We start from the raw sequence: 23,144 nt of genomic DNA, 5'->3' as shown, positions 1-23,144 counted from the left end.
GGTGGAGGCCAGGCCCTGTCTGGGCTTCCCGGGGGCTCCGCATCTGTCTCTGCAGCCCCCCGCCCCGACCCTCCCCCCCCATCAGGCCAGCCCTGTGCGGCCTCTGCAGGAGAGGGGGCCCTGCAGGGTCACGCGGGACACCCCTGTGCGCTGGGGGAGGGACCCCAGGGACCGTGCAGCGCGGTCACGCCCGTGGGAGCGGCCCCCAGCCCGGGGAGCTGGCCCCTGTGCCTGCGCCCCCTCCCCACTCCCGCTCTCATTAGCTGTTCCCTTGAAGCGCCGACTTCCCTCCGGAGGGAAATTCCTGAAAGCCAGCAGTTGGCAAACCACACGCCCTCGGAGGGCCGGGCACCGGATAAAAGCCCTGCCGGAGCCGCCCGCCGGCCGCAGCCACACGGAGCGCAGGGACCCGCGGCTGCTTGAGCCCCCCGCAGCGCCCCCTCCTCCCAGCGCGGCCGACGTGCGCCACGAGAACAGGTTCTCTGGGTTGCTCTGGCCCGCGCCCAGCGGCCCCTGGACGGTCTATTTCTGTCTCTCCTTTGGGAAAAGCCGCTGCAGTGAGTAATCAGAGCTGAGATTTTATCACCTGTCACCTGCGCTCCGCGCGGGGAGCAGACGCTGGCGGCGGCCCCACCTGCCCCCGCCCCAGCCCCGGGATGGGGGCCCCAGTGAGCGCCCCGGGGAGCAGGGGCGCAGGGCCGTGAGCAGCCCTGGATGGAGCCCTGGACCCGGACCCCCCCATGTCTGTCCTGCTGACCCTTTGGGCGCTGCTGCTGCTGGGGGCCCCCGGCCGAGGCGCCCGGCCCTGGGAGCCCTGCACAGGTAAGGGGTTCCCGAGCCGTGGGCCGGGGGCAGCGGGGAGACCTGGGGAGACGCGGGTGCCCGTGGAGCAGCCACAGCCCCATGGCCCTGGCCTGTGCATGCACCTGCTCTCCCGTGGCCCACAGCAGCCTCAGGCATGCGGGTGGAGCGGGGGGCCCGGATCAGTCCCCACACCTCACGCTGGCCAGAGCTGCCAGCTGACTCTCCACGTGGGACCCCCGGGCTGGCTCACCAGGGGCACATCTGGAGGACGGGGCCCCCCTTCTGGACCCTCGGGGACCTTAGGGACCTGTCCCCGGGAGAGCCACTGAGCCTCCCAGCCCTGCGGTGTGGGTGTGGGGGGGCCACAGATGTGAGATGCCGCTTCCTGCCATGTCTCCTCTGTGTTCCCGGGTCCTGGGGTCCCGGGTGACCCAGTGTGGGGGCTGAGCCCAGATGCATGGGGTCTGGGCGGCGGCGGTGCCAAGGCGCAGAGCCCCGAGGTGCTCTGTGTGGGCCGGGGGTGCTGGGCTTCCGCCAGGCCCACCCCGGAGTGTGGCTCCAGGTGGACGGGCATGTGCCCCGCGGCCACGGCCCTGCAGCCAGCTGTCGCCTGGCTCCGCTGGTTCCTGGGTGACTCACAGCAGGGCAGGCAGCTTCATGCTCCCGCGGCAGGGAGAGCAGCGCACAGAAAGAGGCTATTTGTGCAGCCGCCCCCTCTCCCTGGAGCGACGTGCGGCAGAGGTGACCCAGTTCTGCGGCCGCCTCGCGGGACGCCCCCCCGCCCAGCGGTGCTCCCGGAGCCAGCACTGCGGTGGGCGGCTTTGTTTGACGCTGGACCCCTGCGAGGGGCCTGTGAGTGCCCGTGTCCTGTCTGGCTGCCTCCTGCAGGGGGCTTCCAGACCGGACCACCATGCGCACAGCCAGCCCTCCCTGGGGCTGCTCTGGGCTCCTGGCCTCTGCCCTCTTTGTCATGACCTTTGCAGGACGACTCGCCCCTGGCAGTGTCCTGAGCCCTGAGCCCTCTGACCTGTCCCCAGCAGAGGCTGTGGACAGTCTTATGCAGGCGCCCCCTGCTGGCCGTATGTTGACATGACACTGACCCCCTAGCATGATTATGTGTGTGCATGTACCTACACATGTGCCCATGTGTGAGTGCCTGAGTGTGTACACGTGTGTGTCATTATGGTTGTACATGTGTGTACACATATGTTTATGTGGAAAATGTTTCACTATGATTATGTGCATGCACATGTGAATGCTTGTATGATGGTTTGTGTACATGTGTGAGTGCCTCTACGATGAACATGTATGACTGCATGTGTCCCTGAGTGGCCAAGCACATGTATGTGCATGCATGTGTCCTGGTGTGACTGAGCACATGTATCTGTATGCATGGAGCCTTTGATCATGTATATGAGTGTATGTGTACATGTAGGGCTAGACATGGGCACTTGTATGTCTGTGTGTACCTGTGTTTCAGGAGTATGTGCATTATGTACATGTGTGCCTGTGTGTTTCTGTCCCGTGGGGCATGTATATTATGTACACGTGTTTCTGTGTGCACCCGTTGGTTAGTCATACATGCATGCATGCATGCATGCATGTGAATGCCTATATGTGCATGTGTGGTTTGGTGTATGCATGCATGTTTGCATGATGCATTCAGGAGTGTCTCCGTGCTCGGGGATGCATGCGTGTGTGTGCGTGTGGGGGTGCTGGGATGGCTCACGTTGCCCCAGGTTGTCAGTATCCCGTTGTTCTGCCTGGCTGGGCTGGGCTGTGGCTGGCATGCTGAGACGTGGGGCTCCTTTATATCCAGGCTGCTGAGACAGGGACAGCTTGGACTGAATGGGGTGCAGGCGGGGTGTTTGGGGACTCGTCACTTGACCTGTGGCACATGGAGGCTTGGGGCTCGGCTTGGAGAGTCTGAGGAAGTTCCCCATCGGGTGGCCAGCCTATGGTGGCCTTGTGGCACAGGGTAAGGTGTGCAGTAGATGTGTTGCCCATCCTGCAAGCTTGCCCTCATGAGTGGGGTGAGAGTGTTGGGGTGGGGGTCTCAGTGCTGCTCTTGCACCTGTCTCTGAGCCACTCAGCTCTGGGCTCAGACAAGGCTCCTGATGGTGGGGCTGGCGAGCTCAGAGGGGGCCCTGAGGGGAGTATGAGAAGGGGTCCTGCTGGGGGCCGGGGAGGGGTCCCGCTGGGGGTAGGGCAAGGGTCCTGCTAGGGGTTCAAGGTGGGGGTCCTGCTGGGAGTACAGGGAGGGGTCCTTCTGGGGGTACGGGGAGGGGTCCTGCTGGGGGTACGGGGAGGGGTCATGTGGGGATACGCAGAGGCATCCTGCTGGGGGTACAGGGAGGGGTCCTGCTAGGGGTACGAGGTGGGGGTCCTGCAGGGGACCAGGAGGGGTCCTGCGAGGTTCCCAGGAGCTCCCCAGGACAGCAGTGCATAGCCCTGTGGTTTGGGCAGGACTTGGTTAGGGGAGGGGCAGATGTGGGAGCTGCTGTCCTTGGTGTCCAGCTCCCACAGTGGCACCCGCAGACGCTGGTCAGTGAGTGTGTGGACGGACCCACCCCACAGCCGAGCTTCCTCTGGGGCGGGAACCCGGCTGGCTCATGCCCACCCGGTGCTGCAGGGGCTGTTCTGACCCTGGTCAGGTGGGTGGACAGTACCACCCTCTGCCCAGCCACCCTCATCCCCCCGGTCTCTCGTCCACGACCCTCGCCAGCAGGCCAGTCACCCAATGAGGACTGTGCCCCGGCCTGGTGACTGCCCACAGCCCCCTCCTAGGGGAACGGACACAGGCGTTTGCAAGACGCCTGCTGAGTGCTGTCTGCCCATGTGGCCTCTTCTGAGCTGACCAAGACCAGCTCGTCAGTCTTGGCCTCTTGCTGCGTCCTGACAGCTCTGTGCCCACGCTGCAGCTTCTGCTCTGAGGCCTGTTCGAGCTCTGGCCTGGCTGGCCTGTGCCTGCTTCATTTCTGCATGAGGATGATTTATTCCCTTCTTTTTGTCCCTCTTGCCACGTGACCTGGGGCCCCACTCACACATGCTGCCGGGTCTGCTGGGCTCCAGGGTTGGGGGATGGGCTGGCTGCAGTGTGTTGGGCGCAGGGCTGTGGGGAGCAGCTGCTCCTCATCCTATGCGCCTGTTTCCAGATCTCACACTAGGCCCGAGTGGAGTACAATGGAGAGGGAGCTTGCCTTGCATGCAGCCGACCCGACTTCAATCCCGGCACCACTTATGCCCGGAACAAAACCCAAACCCAGACTGGTTCTGTCAGGGCTCTGGCGGGACCTCTGCAGGGACCTGACTGTTTTTGTTACTGGCGCTTGGATCTGTTTTGGATCAGGAAGTTGGACCCTCAAACTATTTTGGGTTTCAGTTGTGCAGTCTGGCTTCCTGGAGAGACTTGTGTTTCAGGAGGGTCGATCTGAGGTGTCCCTGAGCGATGCCAGCTCCTCCTATCCTGAACACACGCTGCCTTCCCACTGCTTAAGCCTCATTCTCTCAGAGGCTTTATAGACTATACAGTTCCCTCACTCGATGATTCTGTTTATTCCTGCGCATATTGTTCTTTTGGTTGTGGACGTAAGTGAAATGGTTTTCCTAATTTCTGTTTGGGCCATTTATCGCCTGTTTCTAGAGTCACTCCTGATTCGTGTGTTGATTCTTCCCCCAGAAACTTTTCTCAACTCAGTTTATCAGGCATGGTGACTTCCCGGGGGCCCGGGGTCCTTCCATATAGATCGCACTATGCTCAAGTGGGAATTGTGCTTTTTCCAGATTTTGACATTTTGAATTTCTCTTTCTTGTGAAACTCCAGAGCATTGATGAGACCAGTGCACCTTGTTGGTTCTTTTTGTTCGCTTGTTTCTGTTGTATTTTTTCTCCGTTTTGGGGTCACACCCAGCGATGCTCAGGAGTTACTCCTGGAGAATTCACCATGAGTTACTCCTGCTGAACTACCTGGGATGCTGGACACTGAACCTGGGCTGACGGTGTGCCAGGTGGGCACCCTCCCTGCTGTGTTCTTTGGCCCCTGTGTTTATTCTTTTTTTTTTTTGATTTTTGGGTCACACCCAGTGATGCAAAGGGGTTACTCCTGGCTCTGCACTCAGGAATTACCCCTGGCGGTGCTCAGGGGACCATATGGGATGCTGGGAATTGAACCCGGGTCACCCGGGTGCAAGGCAAACGCCCTATCCACTGTGCTATTGCTCCAGTCTGCCCTGTGTTTATTCTTGATCTGAGGAGAAACTCGTCTGAGCTGTGGGCATCTCGTAAATACCTTAGATAATGTTGAGTTTCCCTTCACTACTAGTTTCTGAGTGTTTTTATTTTTGTATTTTGTGTTGTGTTTGTGTATGTTTCTGTCTCTTGTTTGAGTGTGTCTGTGTCTGTATTGTTTGTGTGTGTTTGTATATGTGTGTTGTTTGTGTGTTTGTATGCACATATGTGTTTGTGTATATGTATGTGTGTGTTTTTGTGTATATTTGTGTGTTTGTGTGCTTGTACATGTGTGTGTATTTGTGTTTATGTGTGTTTGTGTGTACGCATGTTGTTTGTGGGTGTTTGCCTATACATGTGTGTTTGTGTGTATATTTGTGTGCCTCTGTGTTTGTGTGTCTTTGTATTTGTGTGTTGTTTGTGGGTGTTTATGTGTTTGTACATGTGTGTTTGTGTATATTTGTGTGTTTGTGTCTGTGACTGTGTGTTGTTTGTGTGTTTCGCCGGGGAGGAGACCACACAGTTCACCATGCAGGCAGGGCCTCACCGCAGAGCTGCAGCCTGGCCCTTGGGGTTTCTCTTTGATGGTTGGAAACCCTTTCTGCATTCATGGAGGTCGTGTGACTCCTAGATCCCCACCAACTCCTGCTCCACTGGTTAGTCCCCAAGGAGGAGCTGGGGACAGCACTGGGCCTTGGCAACAGGTTAGAGTCCCTGGGCCGACAAAGGGCCTTCTAGCAAGTGGCTCAGAGAGAAAAGCTTAGGAGGCCCAGGTGGGTTGGGGGGGGGGACCCAGCGGTGAGAGGAGCCTCAGGATCCGGTTTGCAGGCCAGGGTGGGGCCGGACACTGGGCATGGGCCCAAGGACTGGCAGGAGGCAGCATGACCATCCTGGCTGGCAGCTCACGGGCATGCAGCGGGAGGAGCAGCTGGCTTGGCTCTCGGTGGCGAGGGGCTGGGGGGGCCGGGAGAGTCAGCAGCCGTGTGGCCACAGCACAATGGGAAGGCTGGGGCACTCGGCCCATGGCCACATGCACAGAGGGCTACTTGGGGTGTTTCTTTCTTTTTTGACATTTTCTTTTCGGCACCGTGGTTTGCAGCCCTACTAAGGACTGGGGTTTGTGCAGGACACAATCGCCCGTCACACGCCTCCCCAGAGTGTCCCCCTGCTCCCGCTCCCGCGGCTGCTTCCTACAGCAGACAGGGCCTCGGTTTCTGCTGCCGTGGAGGAGTCATTGTCCCCTCCTTGGTTCCTTCCGTCCCGCACAGGACAGCGGTCGTTCTGTGTCTGTCCTGAGACCACTGGCTCGGCTCGGCATGATCCACCGAGAGTCAGCAAATTTCAGGGGCTCGTCTTTTCTTCTGGCCATGTAGTATTCCACTGTGCACACGGACACATGTCTTCTTGGCCAGCACTTGTTCTTGGGACCCAACTCCGTTCCAGATTCTGGTTACTGTGGATAGTGCTGCAGTGACAGAGGCGTGCAGGTGGCTTTTCTCAACAGAGTTTTTGGGCTCTTGGGGTAGATTCCAAGAAGTGGAATTGCGAATCCTACTATTTTGAGAAGTGTCCATATTGTTTTCTAAAAAAACAGCTGGACCAGCCAACGATGAGAGAAACTGGGCGAGGGAAACCTCACATCCATACTGGCATTGCTTGATTCTGCTCTCTGGGATGCAAATCTCATTGTTGTTTTGGTTAGCCTTCCCCTGGTGAGATGTGGAGTGTTTTTGATACACTTTTTGTTCATCTGTTTGTCTTCTGAGAGGAAGTTTCTTTTCTTCTCTCCTCCTCACCATTTTTTGATGAGCTTTTTTTTCTTCATCAAGTTCCAGTGCTTTGTGTGTATATATATATATATATATATTTTTTTCTTTTTTGGCTCACACCCGGCAATGCACAGGAGTTACTCCTGGTTCATGCACTCAGGAATTACTCCTGGTGGTGCTCGGGGGACCATATGGGTTGCTGGGAATTGAACCTAGGTCGGTTGCGTGCAAGGCAAATGCCCTACCTGCTGTGCTACTGCTCCAGCCCCCTGCTTTGTATATCTTGAATATTATTTTAACCCTTTATCTGATGAGCGGTGGACAAAAATCCTCCCCCGACCTATGGGGTATCTTTTTATTCTGGTCAGCATTTCTTTTGTGATGCTTCTTAGTTTGATGTAGTCCCATTTTTCATTGTTACTTGGCCAATGGAGTTTCATTGTTGCTTGGCCAATGGAGTCATTAAAAATGTCCTTAGAGTTAGTATCATGAAGAAGAGCTCTGCCTATGTTTTCTTTGATATAATTTGTGAATTCAGATCTGATAATCAAAGTCTTCAATCCATTAAATTTTTTTTTATTATAACAGTGATTTCCCAAGTTGTTCATAATACAGTTGTTTCAGGCATTCAATATCCCAACACCAATCCCACCCCCATGTGCCCTTCCCTCCACCACGGTCTCCCCTGTCCCACCCACAACCCCAGTGCAGGCACAACTTTACTTCATATTATTTGTCACAATTGAAAGGCAAATGAAACTGTCAAAACTTAGCAGCAGTCGTCAATTTGAGGTCGTTGTGCATCTCACAGTGATATGACTGAAGTCCCTGAGAGGAACTGCCATGTTGGCTGGTGCTGGCTGAGCCTCCTGTGTTCCTGTCCAGACTCCTGGAGGTGGGGGGCTTCTGGGTGACTTCCCCTCAGTGATGCTGTGGCCCTTCTGACAGGGCTGTGAGCTGTAGAGCTGGAGCCTCTGGTGACTTGGCAGCTCGGTGAGGTTCAGTTGTGTCTGGGCTGTTTCTGTGTCCAGGTGCAGGCATGGCTGGGGGCTGCTGTGCCTTCAGACATGAAGGGGAACCCATCCGACCCCTTTCTGAGAATGCCCTGGAGTTTAGCTCCTTTTTTTCTTTTCTTTTTGGGTCACACCTGTCGATGCACAGGGGTTACTCCTGGCTCTGCACTCAGGAATTACTTTTGGCGGTGCTCAGGGGACCATATGGGGTGCCGGGAATTGAACCCAAGTCGGCCGCGTGCAAGGCAAACGCCCTACCCACTGTGCTATCTCTCCAGCCCCACTTTAACTCCATTTTTATTTGACTTACATGCATGGTGTTAGGTAAGGGTCTGCATTTGTTTTTGTTTTGGGGGCCACACTCAGGGGTGTTCAGGGCTGACTCCTGGCTCTGTGCTCAGGGATCACTCCTGCTGGGCTTGGGGGCCCATATGGGGAGCTGGGGAATGAATGTGGGATAGCTGTGTGCGAGGCGAGCGCCAGCCCCTGGAGTATCTGTCTCTGAACTCTGGGTAGGGCCAGTCCTTATTCCAGCCCACGCTGCTTAGGTAACTGCAGCTTCATAGTCCTGCTGAAGCTGGAGAAAGAGAAGCCCCCCTAGGGTGGATCTAGCTGGGGGTGGTTATTTGTTTATTTATTTTTGCTTTTTGCATTTAGAAGGCAAATGCCCCCCCTGCTGTGCTATCGCTCTGGCCCCTGGGGGTGGTTATTATTCCATACACATGTCTGTAAGCTGTCGTGAATGTCCATATGAACTCACGCCTGTGCACAGTCTCTGGAGTGTCTTGTCTCCAGCCGGCGATGTCCATCTTTCCCACCCTTCAGCAGGGGACGTTTCCATTTCCTGGTGTCCTCTCTTATTTCTTTTAGCATTGTCTTATTGTTTTCTTTGTATGTTTTTCACCTCTTTTGTTAGATCTAATTCCCCAATGCTTGATTTTCTGAGGCACAACTGTAAATGGGATTTGTAAAACATTTCTCTCTTCCATTTCATTTATTGCATATAAAGGAGCCAAGATTTCTGCATAATGATTTTGTAGCCTGCCACTTTACTATACAAGCTTATTCTTTTTAAGGACTTTTTTTGGTAGAGTCTTCAGAGTTTTCTAAGTATAGTATCATGTCATCTGCAAAGAGTTGGGAGCTTATTTCTTCTTTTCTTCTCTATTTTTTTTTTAGGAATGTTTATTGAGACACCATAATTTACAAAGTTGTACATAATACAGTTGTTTTTAGGCACACAGTGTACCGGCACCAATCCCACCACCAGTGTCTCCTTCTCTCCACCTATATCCCCAGGTTCCCTCCCACTCTCCTTGGCAGGCATATAGAACATTTATTTTATCTCATTCCCCTGATCCTGAAAGAGCCTACAATCATTGTGAAAGACAAGTAAGGAGAGACTGCTAAAATCTCAGGGCTGGGATGAATAGAGACGTTACTGGTGCCCGTTCGAGTAAATCGACAAACAACGGGATGACAGTGATACAGTGACAGTGATTACTTGGTCCAATAAAATTTAAAGAAATGACAAAGAAGGTAAAGGTAAAGGTAAAGGCCCTCCCGTTGATCGTCGATTTGCTCGAGCGGGCCCAGTAACGTCTCCATTGGAGACTTTGTTGTTACTGTGTCTGGCATATCCAATACTCTCAGTAGCTTGCCGGGCTCTCCGAGAGGGGCGGAGGAATCGAACTCGGGTCGGCCATGTTGGCCACTTGTAAGGCGAACGCCCTACCCGCTGTGCTATCGCTCCAGAGTGATAGCACAGCGGGTAGGGCATCTGCCTTGCACGCAGCCAACATGGCCGACAAAGAAAATTATCAGAAAATAAATGAATATGTGCTGGAGCGATAGCACAGCGGGTAGGGCGTTCGCCTTACAAGCGGCCAACATGGCCGACCCGAGTTCGATTCCTCCGCCCCTCTCGGAGAGCCCGGCAAGCTACCGAGAGTATTCGATATGCCAGACACAGTAACAACAAAGTCTCCAATGGAGACGTTACTGGGCCCGCTCGAGCAAATCGACGATCAACGGGAGGGCCTTTACCTTTACCTTTACCAGTTTGTGATGATGAATGTGATCTTTTTCACCTTAAGCAGAGTGGGTAAGGCGTTTGCATGGCTGACCTGGGTTTGATCCTCTGCCCCTCTTGGAGAGCCCGACAAGCTACTGAGAGTATCTCGCCTGCACAGCAAAGCCTGGCAGGCTCCCTGTGACATATTCAATATGCCAAAAACAGTAACAACAAGTCTCACAATTTGTTGTGAGACATTACTGGTGCCTGCTTGAGCAAATTGATGAACAATGGGAGGACAGTGCTACAATGCTAATCTAGAAAAGCACAATCATATGCATCATTAGTGAGTGCTACACTGAGTGCCACATGACTGAATCTCCTTTCCTTTAAAGGAGCTCTTTTAATGCTTCTTGCAAAACTGGTTTCAAGGCTATGAGTTCCAGCATTAAGCTGTTTGCCCATGAAGCTCTGTCTAGTTCCTTCAGATATGAATGATAATCTAGCTGGATAGTGTATTCTTGGTGGTGTTCATTTCATTGAATTTTTGTACTGTGTCCTTCCATATTCTTCTGGCTCCTAGATTTCATAGATGCCCTACATCTAATGGGCTTTTCTTTGCATATAAGTTCCCTTTTAAATCTTGTTGTAATTTAGTATTCTGTCTCTATCTTTGGATTTTGTTATTTTTATTATAATGTGTCTTGGAGTTTTTCTGGTTGTGTCTATTTGCACTGGAATCCTTTGGGCCTCTAGGATCTGTGTCTGTGATCCTTGGGAAGTTCTGCTCCACGATTTTCTAATATTTTCTAAATTATTGTTTCTTCATCACATTTGCCTTCTTGTAAGGGACTCTGATTATTCTTATATTGTTCCTCTTGAACTCAACCCATAGTTCTCTGGTATGCTGTTCATTTCTTTTCAGGCTGTTTCCACATTTCCACATTGTTTCCTAGTGGTTTCTTTCTTTTCATCTTGGAACTCCTTGATCTTTTGCATAGCTTCCGTTATTCTGCTGTTCAGAGCTTGTATTGACTCTTTTTTTTTTTATCACCTACCATTGTTCTTCCATTTCTGACTGTAGTCGTTTTTTCATTTAGACTCAAACTTTGTTCTTGTTGTGCTGGGGGTGAGTCTTTGTAGTTACCCCTTCTCCCCGACCCCCAGCCAGAGGATGCTGATGAACTAAGCTGGAGATTGTGCCCTGTCTTCTCTGCTCGTCTTCACAGAATGACAGGAAGAATAACTGTGTGCAGCACGTCATTTGTTGAGTAGATTTTTTGCTTCAAGATCTGTGGCGTGTGCCCTTAATGTGGCAAAGGTCAGTTATGGAAATGGTTGGGACCCACTTGTTAGGGAGAGGTTCTGCCTCCCATTCAGGAATCAGCCCAGTGATAGAAGCGGGAGGTGTTCCTCTCCTGGGCAGTGCGCTGCAGGCAGAGGCCAGGGGCTTCTTTTCTGATCAGACACTCTTCCTATCTCTTCTTTGTCTAGTGCTTTGGCAAACGCTTCCAGCACTGTACTGGGTAGAGGTATTGAGAGTGGGCAACTTTGTCTTGGGAAAACTTTCTGGTTTTGTTTTGAGGCTACACCAAACTATGCTAAAGGTTTTCTCCCAGCTCTGTGCTCAGGGATCACTCCTGCTGGTGCTTGGGGACCATTTGGGGTGTGGGATTGAACACAGGTCAGCCTGTGCAAGTCTAGTGCCCTGTCTACTATGCTAATGTGCCAGCCCAGCCTTTTTTTTTTTTTAAACCATTGAGCACAACATCTGCCATTCGCTTCTGGTCAATGGTTTTTGGTTTTGTTTCTTTGGTTTTTTTTTTCTTTTTGGGTCACACCCAGCAATGTTCAGGGGTTACTTCTGATTCCGCGTTCAGGAATTACACCTCGCAGTGCTCGGGGGACCATATGGGATGCCGGGGATTGAATCCAGGTCAGCCATGTGCAAAGCAAATGCCTTCTCCGCTGTACTATCGCACCGGCTCCCTGGCAATGATTTTAACTGTGCTGAGGAAAGTCTTTCAATTGTGATTTTATTGAGAGTTGTTTCTTTTTTTTAATCATGCCTGGGTGTTGGATCTTGTCTGATGCTTTCTCTGCATCTTCTGATATGATCATGTGACTTTTATTTTCCTTGATTGTTAAGGTGTACCACGCTGAGTTGTATATATTAACCCACCCTTTCAGGCCAGTACTTGGGTGGACGCTCTTTTACTGTGCATTGGCATTGGTTGTCTGGTGTTTCGTTGAGGACCTTGACACCTGTGTTCATCAGGGATATAAAATCTGTAACTTTTATTTTTGAGGACATTTGTACTTTTGGTATCAAGGTGATGTTTACTCATAGAAATAGGGAGGATCATGTTTCTTTTTTTTCCTTTTTAAAAAGTTGTTCATGATGGTTTATTACATTCAGTTTCCCAACACCAATTCCACCACCATTGCAACTTCCCATTTACCCTTATTTCCAATTTTCCCAGCCAACCCTCAAGTCTGCCCCTATTGCAGGCCTAGAATAATTTATTTTATATGCTTGTTATAAATAATTTGCTAAAAAGTGATCCAAAAATATTTCCTTAGAAGAAAGTGTGTGTGAATTTTGTATCTCACCATGGTGCCATTAAGCCCTTGTATAAGAGATTACTAACATGTTGTTACAGGTTAAGCCTTGCATGTTTATATTTTCTTAATCTAGATTGGTTGCTTCTACTTTACATCTATCCAATGTGTTGTGCTACTCCTGGTGTACCAGTGGTAGAGAGTATGAGATGTTGCATGGCCATAAGATGTCTTATGGTCGTGAATGTGGCCGCCCACTCCAGAAATTCTAAAATATTGAATGAGGTTGTTGTGCCCGAATTTCAGGTCCCCAGCTGTGGAGAGACCAAGTCCATGTACAATAATGCAAAAGCTAAGGAAATTTATTGCTAGCTCAAAATAGGGTCCAAGTTCATCCAACACAGAGGAGTCTTGACAAGGACCCTGACTACAAACCACAAGAGGTTTATATAGGTTTCAGTGTTTCAAAGTTAAGCAAGCACTATTGTAACAGTGGTCAGGCAACATTTAAACAATAGTTCCCAGTAATAGTAACAGTTTATGGTTACAGAAGATACTCATTCTTTACAGTTAACAAAAGACTATTTCTGGGGCATTGTGATTGATTGAGCCCACTTGCTGGGCCCAGGAGCTTTCCAGGTAGGTTCAGATTGGCTAGTTACACATTGTTTGATTCTGGGAAACTGAAACTGTTTCAGTTTCAGGAACTGAATCCAAAAAAATGAGGCCTAGCTGATTTTTCTCATTTCTGCTGCCTATCATCACATCAGTTTTGCCCTTACAAGGTGATACAGTTGGAGTTAAATTTTTCACCAAATGCCCCAGACTACAGACTTCAGGTGCCCCAGACTACAGGCCAATGTGGGGTCCAGAAGCATCTCTGTAGCTTGTTGATCTCTTCCAAGATTCATTTGTGAGTCTGCATCATGACCAGATCCTGAGATTATTTGGCACCAGAGGCAATTTGTGGGAGTGACTGCCAGGTTTTGAAGAACGGGGAGATGTGAGGAGGTCGCCCATCCCAGACCCTGTGAGAGCCTGGAGATTTTTGGTCACAAAACCTGCATTCCTGAGTCATTCAACAGAGCAATTTCTGAATGAGGCTTATCCTGAGCAGTGGAGCCTGGTGGAGCATGGCTGAGATGGTGTGTGTGAAGGTCCCTGTTTCTCCCACTTTCTGAGAGTCTGATAGGATTGCGGGTAGGTCGTGCAGGGTTTGAAGAGGCCACTAGTAACCTGCCTGGGCCTGGGCTGTGGTCTTTGGGAGGAGTTTGATTCTGTTTTGATTTTCTTTAGAGTAATTGGTCTTTTTAGGTACTCCAGTTCTTCTTGGTTCAGCCTTGGGTGGTTATAAGAACCCCAAAATGTGTCCATTTCTTCTACGTTTTATCATTTCACGATATCAGGATTTTCAAAGTAACCTCTGATGATCCTATGAATTTCTGTGGCATCTGTTATGACATTTCCCCTAAAATTTGTGACTCAGTTCAATAGGGTTTTCTCCCTTTCTTTGTGATTCTTGCTAATGGTTTATAAATCTTTTAGTTTAGTCTTTTAGTTTAATCTTTTAAAGAACCAGCTCTTGTTTTCATTGGTCTTTAAATATTTTTTAGCTTCAATTTTATTTTTTATTTTTTTGCTTTTTTTTGTGGGGGTGTCACACCCGGCAATGCTCAGGGGTTACTCCTGACTCTGTACTCAGAAATTACTCCTGGCAGTGCTTAGGGGACCGTATGGGATGCTGGGAATTGAACCAGGGTTGGCCACATGCAAGGCAAACGTCCTCCCCACTGTGCTATTGCTCCAGCCCCGCTTCAATTTTGTTACATTCTGCGTTAAGTTTCCTGCCTTCTGCTTGCATTGGGGTCCTTTGTGGGTCTGCTCCTGAGTTTGGTCCCTTATGGGGGGAGGGGACCCTCTCCTGCTTCCTGAGGAATGTTCATTCCTATGAACTTCCCTAACTCCGCTTCGTCTTCCTTCTCCTTAGTTTCCAGAAATCTTTGGATTTTCTCTGAGGACGATCAGTAGTGACTTAATTCACAGGTGTTTGATTTCTCCCTGCCCCTTTTCAGTGTGTCTTGCTCTGAGAAGACACTTGGTCTACGTTTGTCTTCTGGCCTTTGTGCGGGTGGTTTTGTGGCCCAGCATGTGGCCAGCCTTGGGGACTGTCCCCGTGCCAGGGAGAGGATGTGTATTCTACTTTGGGGCATGGAGAACCCTGTCCTGGTCTGCAAAGCTCCCTTTGCCCGCGTCTGCCTTTAAGGCCAGAGTCTTGTCTCCTTGTTGGGTCTTAGTCTGGCTGATCTTTCTGGGGCCGGCGAAGCCCCAAGCAGTGTCTCCCTTCAGGTCTGTGGGTTGTTTTAAATATTTTCCTGATCTCTCATTAGTTGCATCTATGTTTAGGAGTGTAAGTCCTTCCTGTTGGTTAATCCCTTGATCACTAAGAAACGACTGTCCCTGTCCCTTATAACTCGCTTAACCTGAAGCCTGCTCTGTGTGGTCTGGGTGGCCACGTGCCCCTTACGGGGCCTTCTTTGTGCAAGAGACTGGTTTCCAGCTGTTCCTCTGGAGTCCTTTGTGCTGACTGTTCTGTGTGTCTCTTGTAGGCAGTGTAAACCCCGTCCTGCTGTACTATCTCTGGCTTGGTGGCTTCCGGCCATCGATACTGGGTTATTGGCGGGTTCTTGTTGCTCTTTCTGTGGAAGTTGAGCGTGTTTGTAGATGTTGTCTTGTCTGAAGTCACCCCTTTGTGCTTCAGTAAAGTTGGGTCAGTCAGTGAAATTTGGGAGGTAGCCCCTGGCTACAAGCCCTGTGGCCCCTTCTGAGTGGGCATCCCAGGGCGACGCTTACACAGAGTTTAGTTATCTCCTGTCTTCCCCCTGACCCATCAGCCTCCCTGGACAGATCCACCTTGGTCAGAAGGATGCCCCTTTGAGTGGAATTTCCTTTCTTCATCTCACTGTTTTAAATATTTGAGCTTTGCCATTAGCTTTGTCATTCTGGTTAGTTTGCTCACTTCTGAACTTGTCCTGTACAGTACCACTGTGACACTTTCTCAGCACTGCCCTGTCTACACCCACTGACCCCTAACCCACACTGCCCTGTCTACAACCACTGACCCCTAACCCACACTGCCTGTCTACACTCACTGACACCTAGCCCACACTGCCTGTCTACACCCACTGACCCCTAAACCAGCACGGCCCATCTATGCGCATCTATGCGCTGGGAGACCCGGGAGTGGGCTGTCCCCCTCAGGCTGTTGACAGTGGCTCGGGCAACTCTGCCCCTGCCCCCGATGGCCAGCTTGTGTCCTGGGAAATATCACAGCCCCATCACAAGTGGGCACGAGTCTTCTCAAAGACTGAGACAGGACCAAAGGCAGTGCCGCGTCTAGCAGGCAGCCAGCACAGTGGAGTCTGGAGAAACCCACCGGGCCACAGGAGCTCAAACCAGAACTTCCAGTTTGCAGGGGAGATGGACCTGCAGCCAGGCTTGTTTGTGGGCACAGACCTGGGGACGCATGGCCCGGGGGGAGTTGGGGAAGTGCAGGGCCAGCCAGGAGGAAGTCCAGGGGGAGCTTCCGTGTTGCCGGACGCCCACGGCTGCACGGCTGGGTATAAAGGCTGCTGGGAAAGGGAGCACAGACATCCACTCTCCGCCAGCACCCACACACAAGCTTGCACGCCCTCAGCACCTATCATGTGCCACACCAGCTGCTCCTCAGGCTGCTCCCCCAGCTGCCCACCCCCCTGCTGTGCGCCCTCCAGCTGCCAGCCCATGATGGTCATGATGCCCTCCTGCCAGCCCTCCTCATGCAGCCCACCCTGTGGCCCCACCCTGCTGTGCAAGCCTGTGTCCTGTGGGCCCCCTCCCTGCAGCCCACCCATGATGGTCATGGTGGCCTCCTGCCAGTCATCCTCCCCATGCAGCCCGCCCTGCGGCCCCACCCTGCTCTGCAAGCCCATGTCCTGTGGGCCTGCTCCCTGCTGCCCACCACCCATGAGCTGCCAGCCCATGATGGTCATGATGCCCTCCTGCCAGTCGTCCTCTCCATGCTGCCCACCCAGTGAACCCACCCTGCTCTGCAAGCCCATGTCCTGTGGGCCCCCTCCCTGCTGCTGCTGACCTCCACACTCCAGCCCAGCTGCTCCACTGCAGACCATGCTACCCCCTCCTCCGGGGAGAACACCAGGGTGGCCTCTAGGGTCTGCATGATGCACTCAAAAAATTGCTCGGGACCCCTAGGCCTGCAATGAGAACACGGCAGGATGGGGCTGGTCCCTCAGAGCCCCTGGACACCCCCTGGGGATCCCTGGCCCAGGATCCTGCTCTGTCTCCAGCAGGGAGCCACCCTCTGGGTGACCAAATAAATGATGCTCAATGTGACACTCTCGTTCTCTGTCCTTCCTTCCGTGGCCTTGTGGTCTCATGTCCTATGGTGTCCTGGCCGCGTCCCTATCTCCCCGCAGTGTGGCTTCGGCTTCTGCCCACTTCTGAGTCACGGTTGTTCCCAGCTCCCGGCTGGGCTGCCGCTGGCCCGCAAGCAGGGATGGGCCTTCTTAATCTCGAGACCACCATAGCCCCGACTCACATGGCACTCGGATTCCCTGGGGTTGCTGAACGGGTCGTGATGGGGTCAGTGTTGGGGCGTGGCCAGGCTGGGCCCATTGTTCTTTCTGTCCCGTGGGCTCAGGGCTTGGGGACAGTGTCCCTCCTGTGGATCCAGCGTGGCCACCACCTGCTCTGTCTCACACAGCCGGCTCTGTGGCTCTCCCAGCTGACCGGCACCTCTGCGCCTAGGACCTCACCTCTTGCACTGACCCCGAGTGTTCCCTCCAGCCCCCAGCCCCTCTTGGGAATCTGCTGTTGGATCCGCATCCCCCTGCCCATCACCCCGAGGCCCTGTGTCCCCCTGCCCGTCACCCTGGGGCCTAGCGTCCCCCTGCCTGTCATTCCTGGCAGTTGTTTCTGATGCCTGAGAAGTTCCATCCCGTGGCTCGTGTGCACACTTGTCTCTGCTCTCCAGATGTGGCCACACAGTCTTGCACTGTTCATCCCCTACCAAGTCTGCTTAGGTCTGTGAGGGCCTCAGGGGCCGAGGGGTCTCTGAGGGGCCTAGAGGCCGACAGTTTGAGGGGTATGGGCTGGGGCAGGGATTAATCCCATCAATGTCCAAGACCCAGAGACTATAAAATCCAGCTCCCTGAAGCACGCGGCCGCATTTGTGGCTGCACAACATCTTATTATCTCATTCTTACTTTGGACAAAATGGCAGGCTACCAAATGTAACCTGCCCACATGGCAGAGTCTGGCAAACTCCCTGTGGTGTACCCAATATGCCAAATACCAGTAACAATGATGGGTCTCATCCTCCTAACCCTGGAAGAGCCTTGAATATGGCACATTTTAAAAAATTTCAGGGCTAGGACGAAGGAGACGTGACTGGGGCCTGCTCAAGGCAATCGACGAACAACAGGGTGGTCCTGATCGTGATCGTGATCGGACTGGGGCAGGCTGGGCACTGTCCTGTGGCCTATTGGGCTGAGAATCACCTGGAGAAGCTCCTAGTCCCCTGAGCACTGCTTGTAGTCCCCCACCCCTGCCAAATAAACAGAAGAATGATTGCATCTGTTGGGAAAAATGTTTTTCAGATTGGGGGATTTGGGATGGAAGAGAACCAGAAATGGGAGATGACTACTTTGAGCTATGCACTCTGCATGAACAGACACACACCCAACACAACATGCACACACAGCTCATGTGCATTCTGTGTATACATATGCACATATCCAGCATATACAGACATCACACACATGTACACACAGCTCATACACTGACCCAGTGTATACACTCATGTACACATGTCTCATACAACCCAGCATATGCACTCATTCACACATACTCACATATACAGCCCAGTATATACACTCCTGCATACATGTCACATGCAACCCAGTATATACACTCATACACACATGTCACATACAATCCAGTACATATACTCATGCACACATACTCACATACAACCCAGTGTATACTCTCATGCACACATATCACATACAACCCAGTGTATACTCTCATGCACACATATCACATACAACCCAGTGTATGCACTCATCACACGTGTCACATACAACTCAGTGTATACATTCATACACATGTGTCACATACAATACCCGTGTATACATTCATGTACATAGAAATTGTTCGATTCACCCAGCACATACACAGTTATGACAAGCGCATACAAGTTTATGCACACAGTACTGCATGAAACACACATGCACACAAAGGTGCTCACAGCCTCATACATGTACATGCAGGTACGCAACACAATGGCAACTCCACACTCCAACCCGCACCCATCACACCCACATGAGCTCACAGACCTGGTATAGAGACTCAGGTCCAAGAACACACACATGCAGGCCTTTTGGCCTCCCAGACGGGGCGGCATCAGTGGTGCTCAGAGCAGTCTGGAGGCTGAGACCTTGCCAGCCCCTCCCTGCATTCCACATCACAGGGGAAGCAGGTCCTAGAGCATGAGAGAACGAAGAAGAGGGTGGAGATATCACAATTTTATTTATGTAGGAGAAGGCCCCTGTGGCAAAGGAAAGATGATGTGCCAGTCAGATGGAAGAGGTTCTCAGTCACATATCTGTGTGCACAGGTCAGATGGAGGAGGCTCTCAGCTACCTGTTTGTGAGCCCAGGGAGGGGGTCGGGATCCCCTGGCCATGCTGGTCTCACCAATAGGAGCCACTCCCTCAGGGTTTGGGGGGGTCACACATGTCAGCAGCATCAGGAAGGGGGCCTGCAGGACATGGGCTTGCAGAGCAGGGTGGGGCCACAGGGCGGGCTGCATGGGGAGGGCTGGCAGGAGGGTACCATGACTATCATAGGCTGGCAGCTCATGGGCGGCGGGCAGCAGGGAGGGGGTCAGGGACTGGACACGCAGCAGACCAGGACACAGGCCTGTCCGCAGCCTGAAGGGCAACGGGGGGACTGGCAGATACAGATTGGCGGGCAGGAGGGGGCCGCTCTGCACGCGGGCTGGCACAGCATGGTGCCCGAGGAGCTGCCACAGTCTGAGCTGGCTGGCTGGCAGCTGGTGTGGCACATGGCGGGTGAGGCTGGCAGAGGGTGAGCTGGTGTGTGGGTCAGCTCCCCAGGCAGCCTTAATACCAGGGGGCATCCAGCAGGCGTAAAGCTTGTATGCGAGGCTGACTTACTTCCCTCTTCCTGTTTGGGGTGTCTGATGAAGCCAGTTCAACAAGGACGTCCCCAGACAGAGCGAGTTCCATACAGAACCAGCACCGGGCCGGGTCACGCTGGCCCCAGGTGGACCATCCTGAGGGTGGTCCCTCACCACTGCGGTCACAGCCTGCTCCCCGGTGTCCATGGCCAGCGCTGGCAGGCACTCTGCACATGGTGCATAAAGCTCTTGGTTTCAGTCCAAACTGTCTTTTTTCTATGACCTGTAGTGATTCTATGACCTGTAGTGATTCTATGACCTGTAGTGATGTCTTCTTTTCATCTCTTATATTCATCTTTCATGTTTTTCCTTTTCTTTGGGCCACACCCAACAATCTTCAGGGGTTACTTCTGGTTCTATGCTCAGGAATCACTCCTGTCGGTGTTTGGGTACCATAGGGGATGTTGGGGATCAACCTGGGTCAGCTGCCTGCAAGGCAAGTGCCCTACCCACTGCGTTAATGCTCCAGCCCAAACATGTTTTTCCTTTCCTTTTGTTTTCCTGGTTTAAGATTTACCGATTTTGTTGCTCTTCCTCAAAAACATTTTCATTTGATTTGCCCCGTATTTTTTTTATTTTCTATTTGATTTGTTAACTGACATTTATAATTCTCTGCCTTGTTTCATTTTGAGCTTTTTTGCCCCAATTTTCAAGATTAATTTAAGATAATTCACTTAAGAATTTTTTTCTTTTACTTTTTTCTTTTTGGGTCACACCCAGCAATGCTCAGGGGTTACCGCTGGCTCTGCACTCAGGAATCATTCTTGACGGTGCTTGGGGGACCATATGGGATACCGAGGATCAAACCCGGGTCGGCCGCGTGCAGGGCAAACACCCTATCTGTTGTACTATCGCTCCGGCCCCTAATTTAAGAATTTTAAAGATAAGATAATAAGATAATTAACTTAAGAATTTTCTTTGTGAAAATAAGCATTAATTGATCTGAATTATAAGATCCTACAAGGAGTGTTTTAGCTATGTCCTACCTATTTTAAAATGCCCTTTCATTTGTGTTCAATTTAAAGTGATTTGCTATGGTTTATGGCCATACCCAGCAGTACACAGGGTTTACTCCTGTCTCTGTGCTCAGGATCACTCTCTGCAGGGCTCAGGAGCCCATTTGGGGTGCGGAGATCAAACTCAGGTAGATTGTGTGCAGGTAAATGCCTTCCCTGCTCTTTGTCCTGTTCCTTAAATGCCTTTGAGTTTCGCCTGCAGTTAATTGTACTATAGAATCTTGGAAACATAATTTCGAGGTTTGGTGGATTTCTAGCTTTCTTCCTTTAATAAGACCCCTCTAATTTCATTTTTAGCGGGCCAAATATATGGTTATGTTTCAGTTCCTTCCATTGGTTGAGTTTTGTTTTGTGGTGTGAGTCTGGGTCCTTTGGCCTTATTTTACGGAATATTCATTGAAGAATTTCTGCACATTGTGGGTGTGAGCCTGGGGCTCCGTGGCTGGGTGGTGCTGGCGACTTGGTGCATATTGTTAATGGGACTGAAATCAGCTGTCACTGCAGGGCCTAGACAGGCAATGCTGCTCAGGGCCAGGCGTGCCGACGGCCCCTGTCCCACGCCCAGGACCTGAGGGACAGAGGTCCCTTAAGCTCAGTGTGTGGGGGCAGGTTGGACTCCTCCTGGCCGGGCTCTACCTGCTGGCTGCTGACCCTCGAAGGGCAAAGGCGTCGAGGAACACGGGCCGGCCTGTCTCTCCTGCAGGGCTGCAGCATCCAGCCGACTCTCTGCCAATGGGGCTTGCTGGAAGGTTCTGTATGGTGACTCCAACTGTTGGAGTTCTAGGGCTGCTTTGGTTCACTGCTTGTCTCTGCCGAGGCCTGACTGGCTTTACCACGTGCAAGTTTTAATACTTTTAGATTAGTATTTATTGCACATCATTTCAGACTAAGAACAAATCCTGCTGGCTGTGGGTCTCTCCTCTCCCAGCCGTTAGCTGGGGCATCTGTGTGTGAGTGTGAGTGTTTGAGTATGTGACAGTGTATGTGAGAGTGTGTGTGAGTGAGTGTGTGTGAGTGTGTGAGCATGTGTGTGTATGAGTGGCTTGTATGACTGTGAGAGTATGTGAATGTGTGTGAGAGTGTGCATGTATGAGTGACTATGTGTGAGTGTGTGAGTGTGTATGAATGAGTGTGTGTGAGTTTGTGTGTGTCAGTGTGTGAGTATGTATGAAAATGTGTGTGAGTGTGTAGTGTGGCTGAGTGTGTGTATGTGTGAGTTTGTAGGAGTTTGTATGAGTATGTGTGTGTGAGTGGCTGTGTGTGAGAGTGTGTGTGAATGTGTGAGTGTGAGTGTGTGAGTGTGTATGGAGTGTTTGAGTGTGTGAGTGTGTTGTGTTAGAGTGTATGTGGGTGTGTGAATGTGTGAGAGTGTGCATGAGTGTGTGTGAGTTTGTGTGAGTGTATGTGAGAGTGTGAGTGGTTGTGTGTGTATGTGAATGTGTGAGTGTGTGAGTGTGAGTGGCTGTGTGAGTATCTATGTGTGATGGTGTGTGTAAATGTGTGAGTGTGTGTGAGTGTGAGTGTGTGTGGGTGTGTGAGTGTGTGAGAGTGTATGAGTGTGAGTTTGTGTGAGTGAGTATATGTGTGAGTGTATATGAGAGTGTGTGAGTGTGTGACTGTGTGAATGGTTGTGTGTATGCGAGAGTGTGAGCATGTGTTAGTGTGAGTGTCTGTGTGTGAGCATCTATGTGTGATGGTGTGTATGAATGTGTGTGTGAGTGAAAGTGTGTTTATGAGAGTGTGTATGTGGGTGTGTGAGTGTGTGTCAGAGTGTGTATGAGTAAGTGAGTTGTGTTTGTGTGAGTTTGTAAGTATGTGTGAGTGTGAGTCAGTGTGTGTATGTGTGAGAATGTGACTGAGTTTGTGTAGTGTGTGTGAGTGTGTGAGTATGTGTAAGTGAGTTTGTATGAGTGAGTGTATATGCATATGTGTGAGTTTGTTTGAGTATGTGTGAGTATATGTGTGTGAGAGGTTGTGAGTGAACGTGTGTGTGAATGTGTATGTGAGTATGTGAGTGAGTGTGTGAGTGGCTGTGTGAGTGTGAGAGTGTGTGTTAATATGTGAGTGAGTGTCTGAGTGTGTGAGTGTGTGTCAGTGTGTGAGTATGTGTGAGAATGTGTGTCTGTGTTTGTGTGAGTTTATATGAGTCAGTGTGTGTGAGTACATGTGAGTTTGCATGAGTATGTGTAAGTGTGTATGTGACTGTGTGTGAGTGGCTGCGTGTGTGTCAGGGTGCTAAGATTCAGGATCCTATGTGGGGGCTGTAGGGGCTTGTGCTTGGAGTGTGAGTGTGTATGAGTGTGTGAGTGTGTGATAGTGTGACTGAGTGTGTGTGGGTGTGAGCATGTGTGTGAATGTGTGAATATGTGAGTGTGTATGAGTGAGTGTGTGAGTGTGTGAATGTGTCAGTGGTTGTGTGTGTGAGTGTATGAGTGTATGAGTGTGTGTGTGGGTGTGTGAGTCTGTGAGAGCATGGAGTGTG

At 51.5% G+C, this 23,144-nt stretch overlaps 1 protein-coding gene across 1 annotated transcript in view; it reads left to right on the top strand.

Annotated features, from left to right (window-relative positions):
* The first annotated feature begins 479 nt into the window (after window positions 1-479).
* TSPEAR (thrombospondin type laminin G domain and EAR repeats) overlaps window positions 480-23,144 on the top strand; it is a 140,242-nt gene continuing 117,577 nt past the window's right edge. The window contains exon 1 of the mRNA XM_056119385.1: window positions 480-822. Coding sequence (XP_055975360.1) covers window positions 741-822 — 82 coding nt within the window. The 5' untranslated portion in view covers window positions 480-740. The remainder of the gene's footprint in view (window positions 823-23,144) is intronic.

This window comes from Sorex fumeus, unplaced genomic scaffold (assembly GCF_029834395.1).
Source record: "Sorex fumeus unplaced genomic scaffold, SorFum_2.1 ptg000041l, whole genome shotgun sequence".
NCBI lineage: Eukaryota > Metazoa > Chordata > Mammalia > Eulipotyphla > Soricidae > Sorex > Sorex fumeus.
The sequence above is the reverse complement of the archived record's forward strand: the minus strand, read 5'-3'. Positions and strand labels throughout refer to the sequence as shown.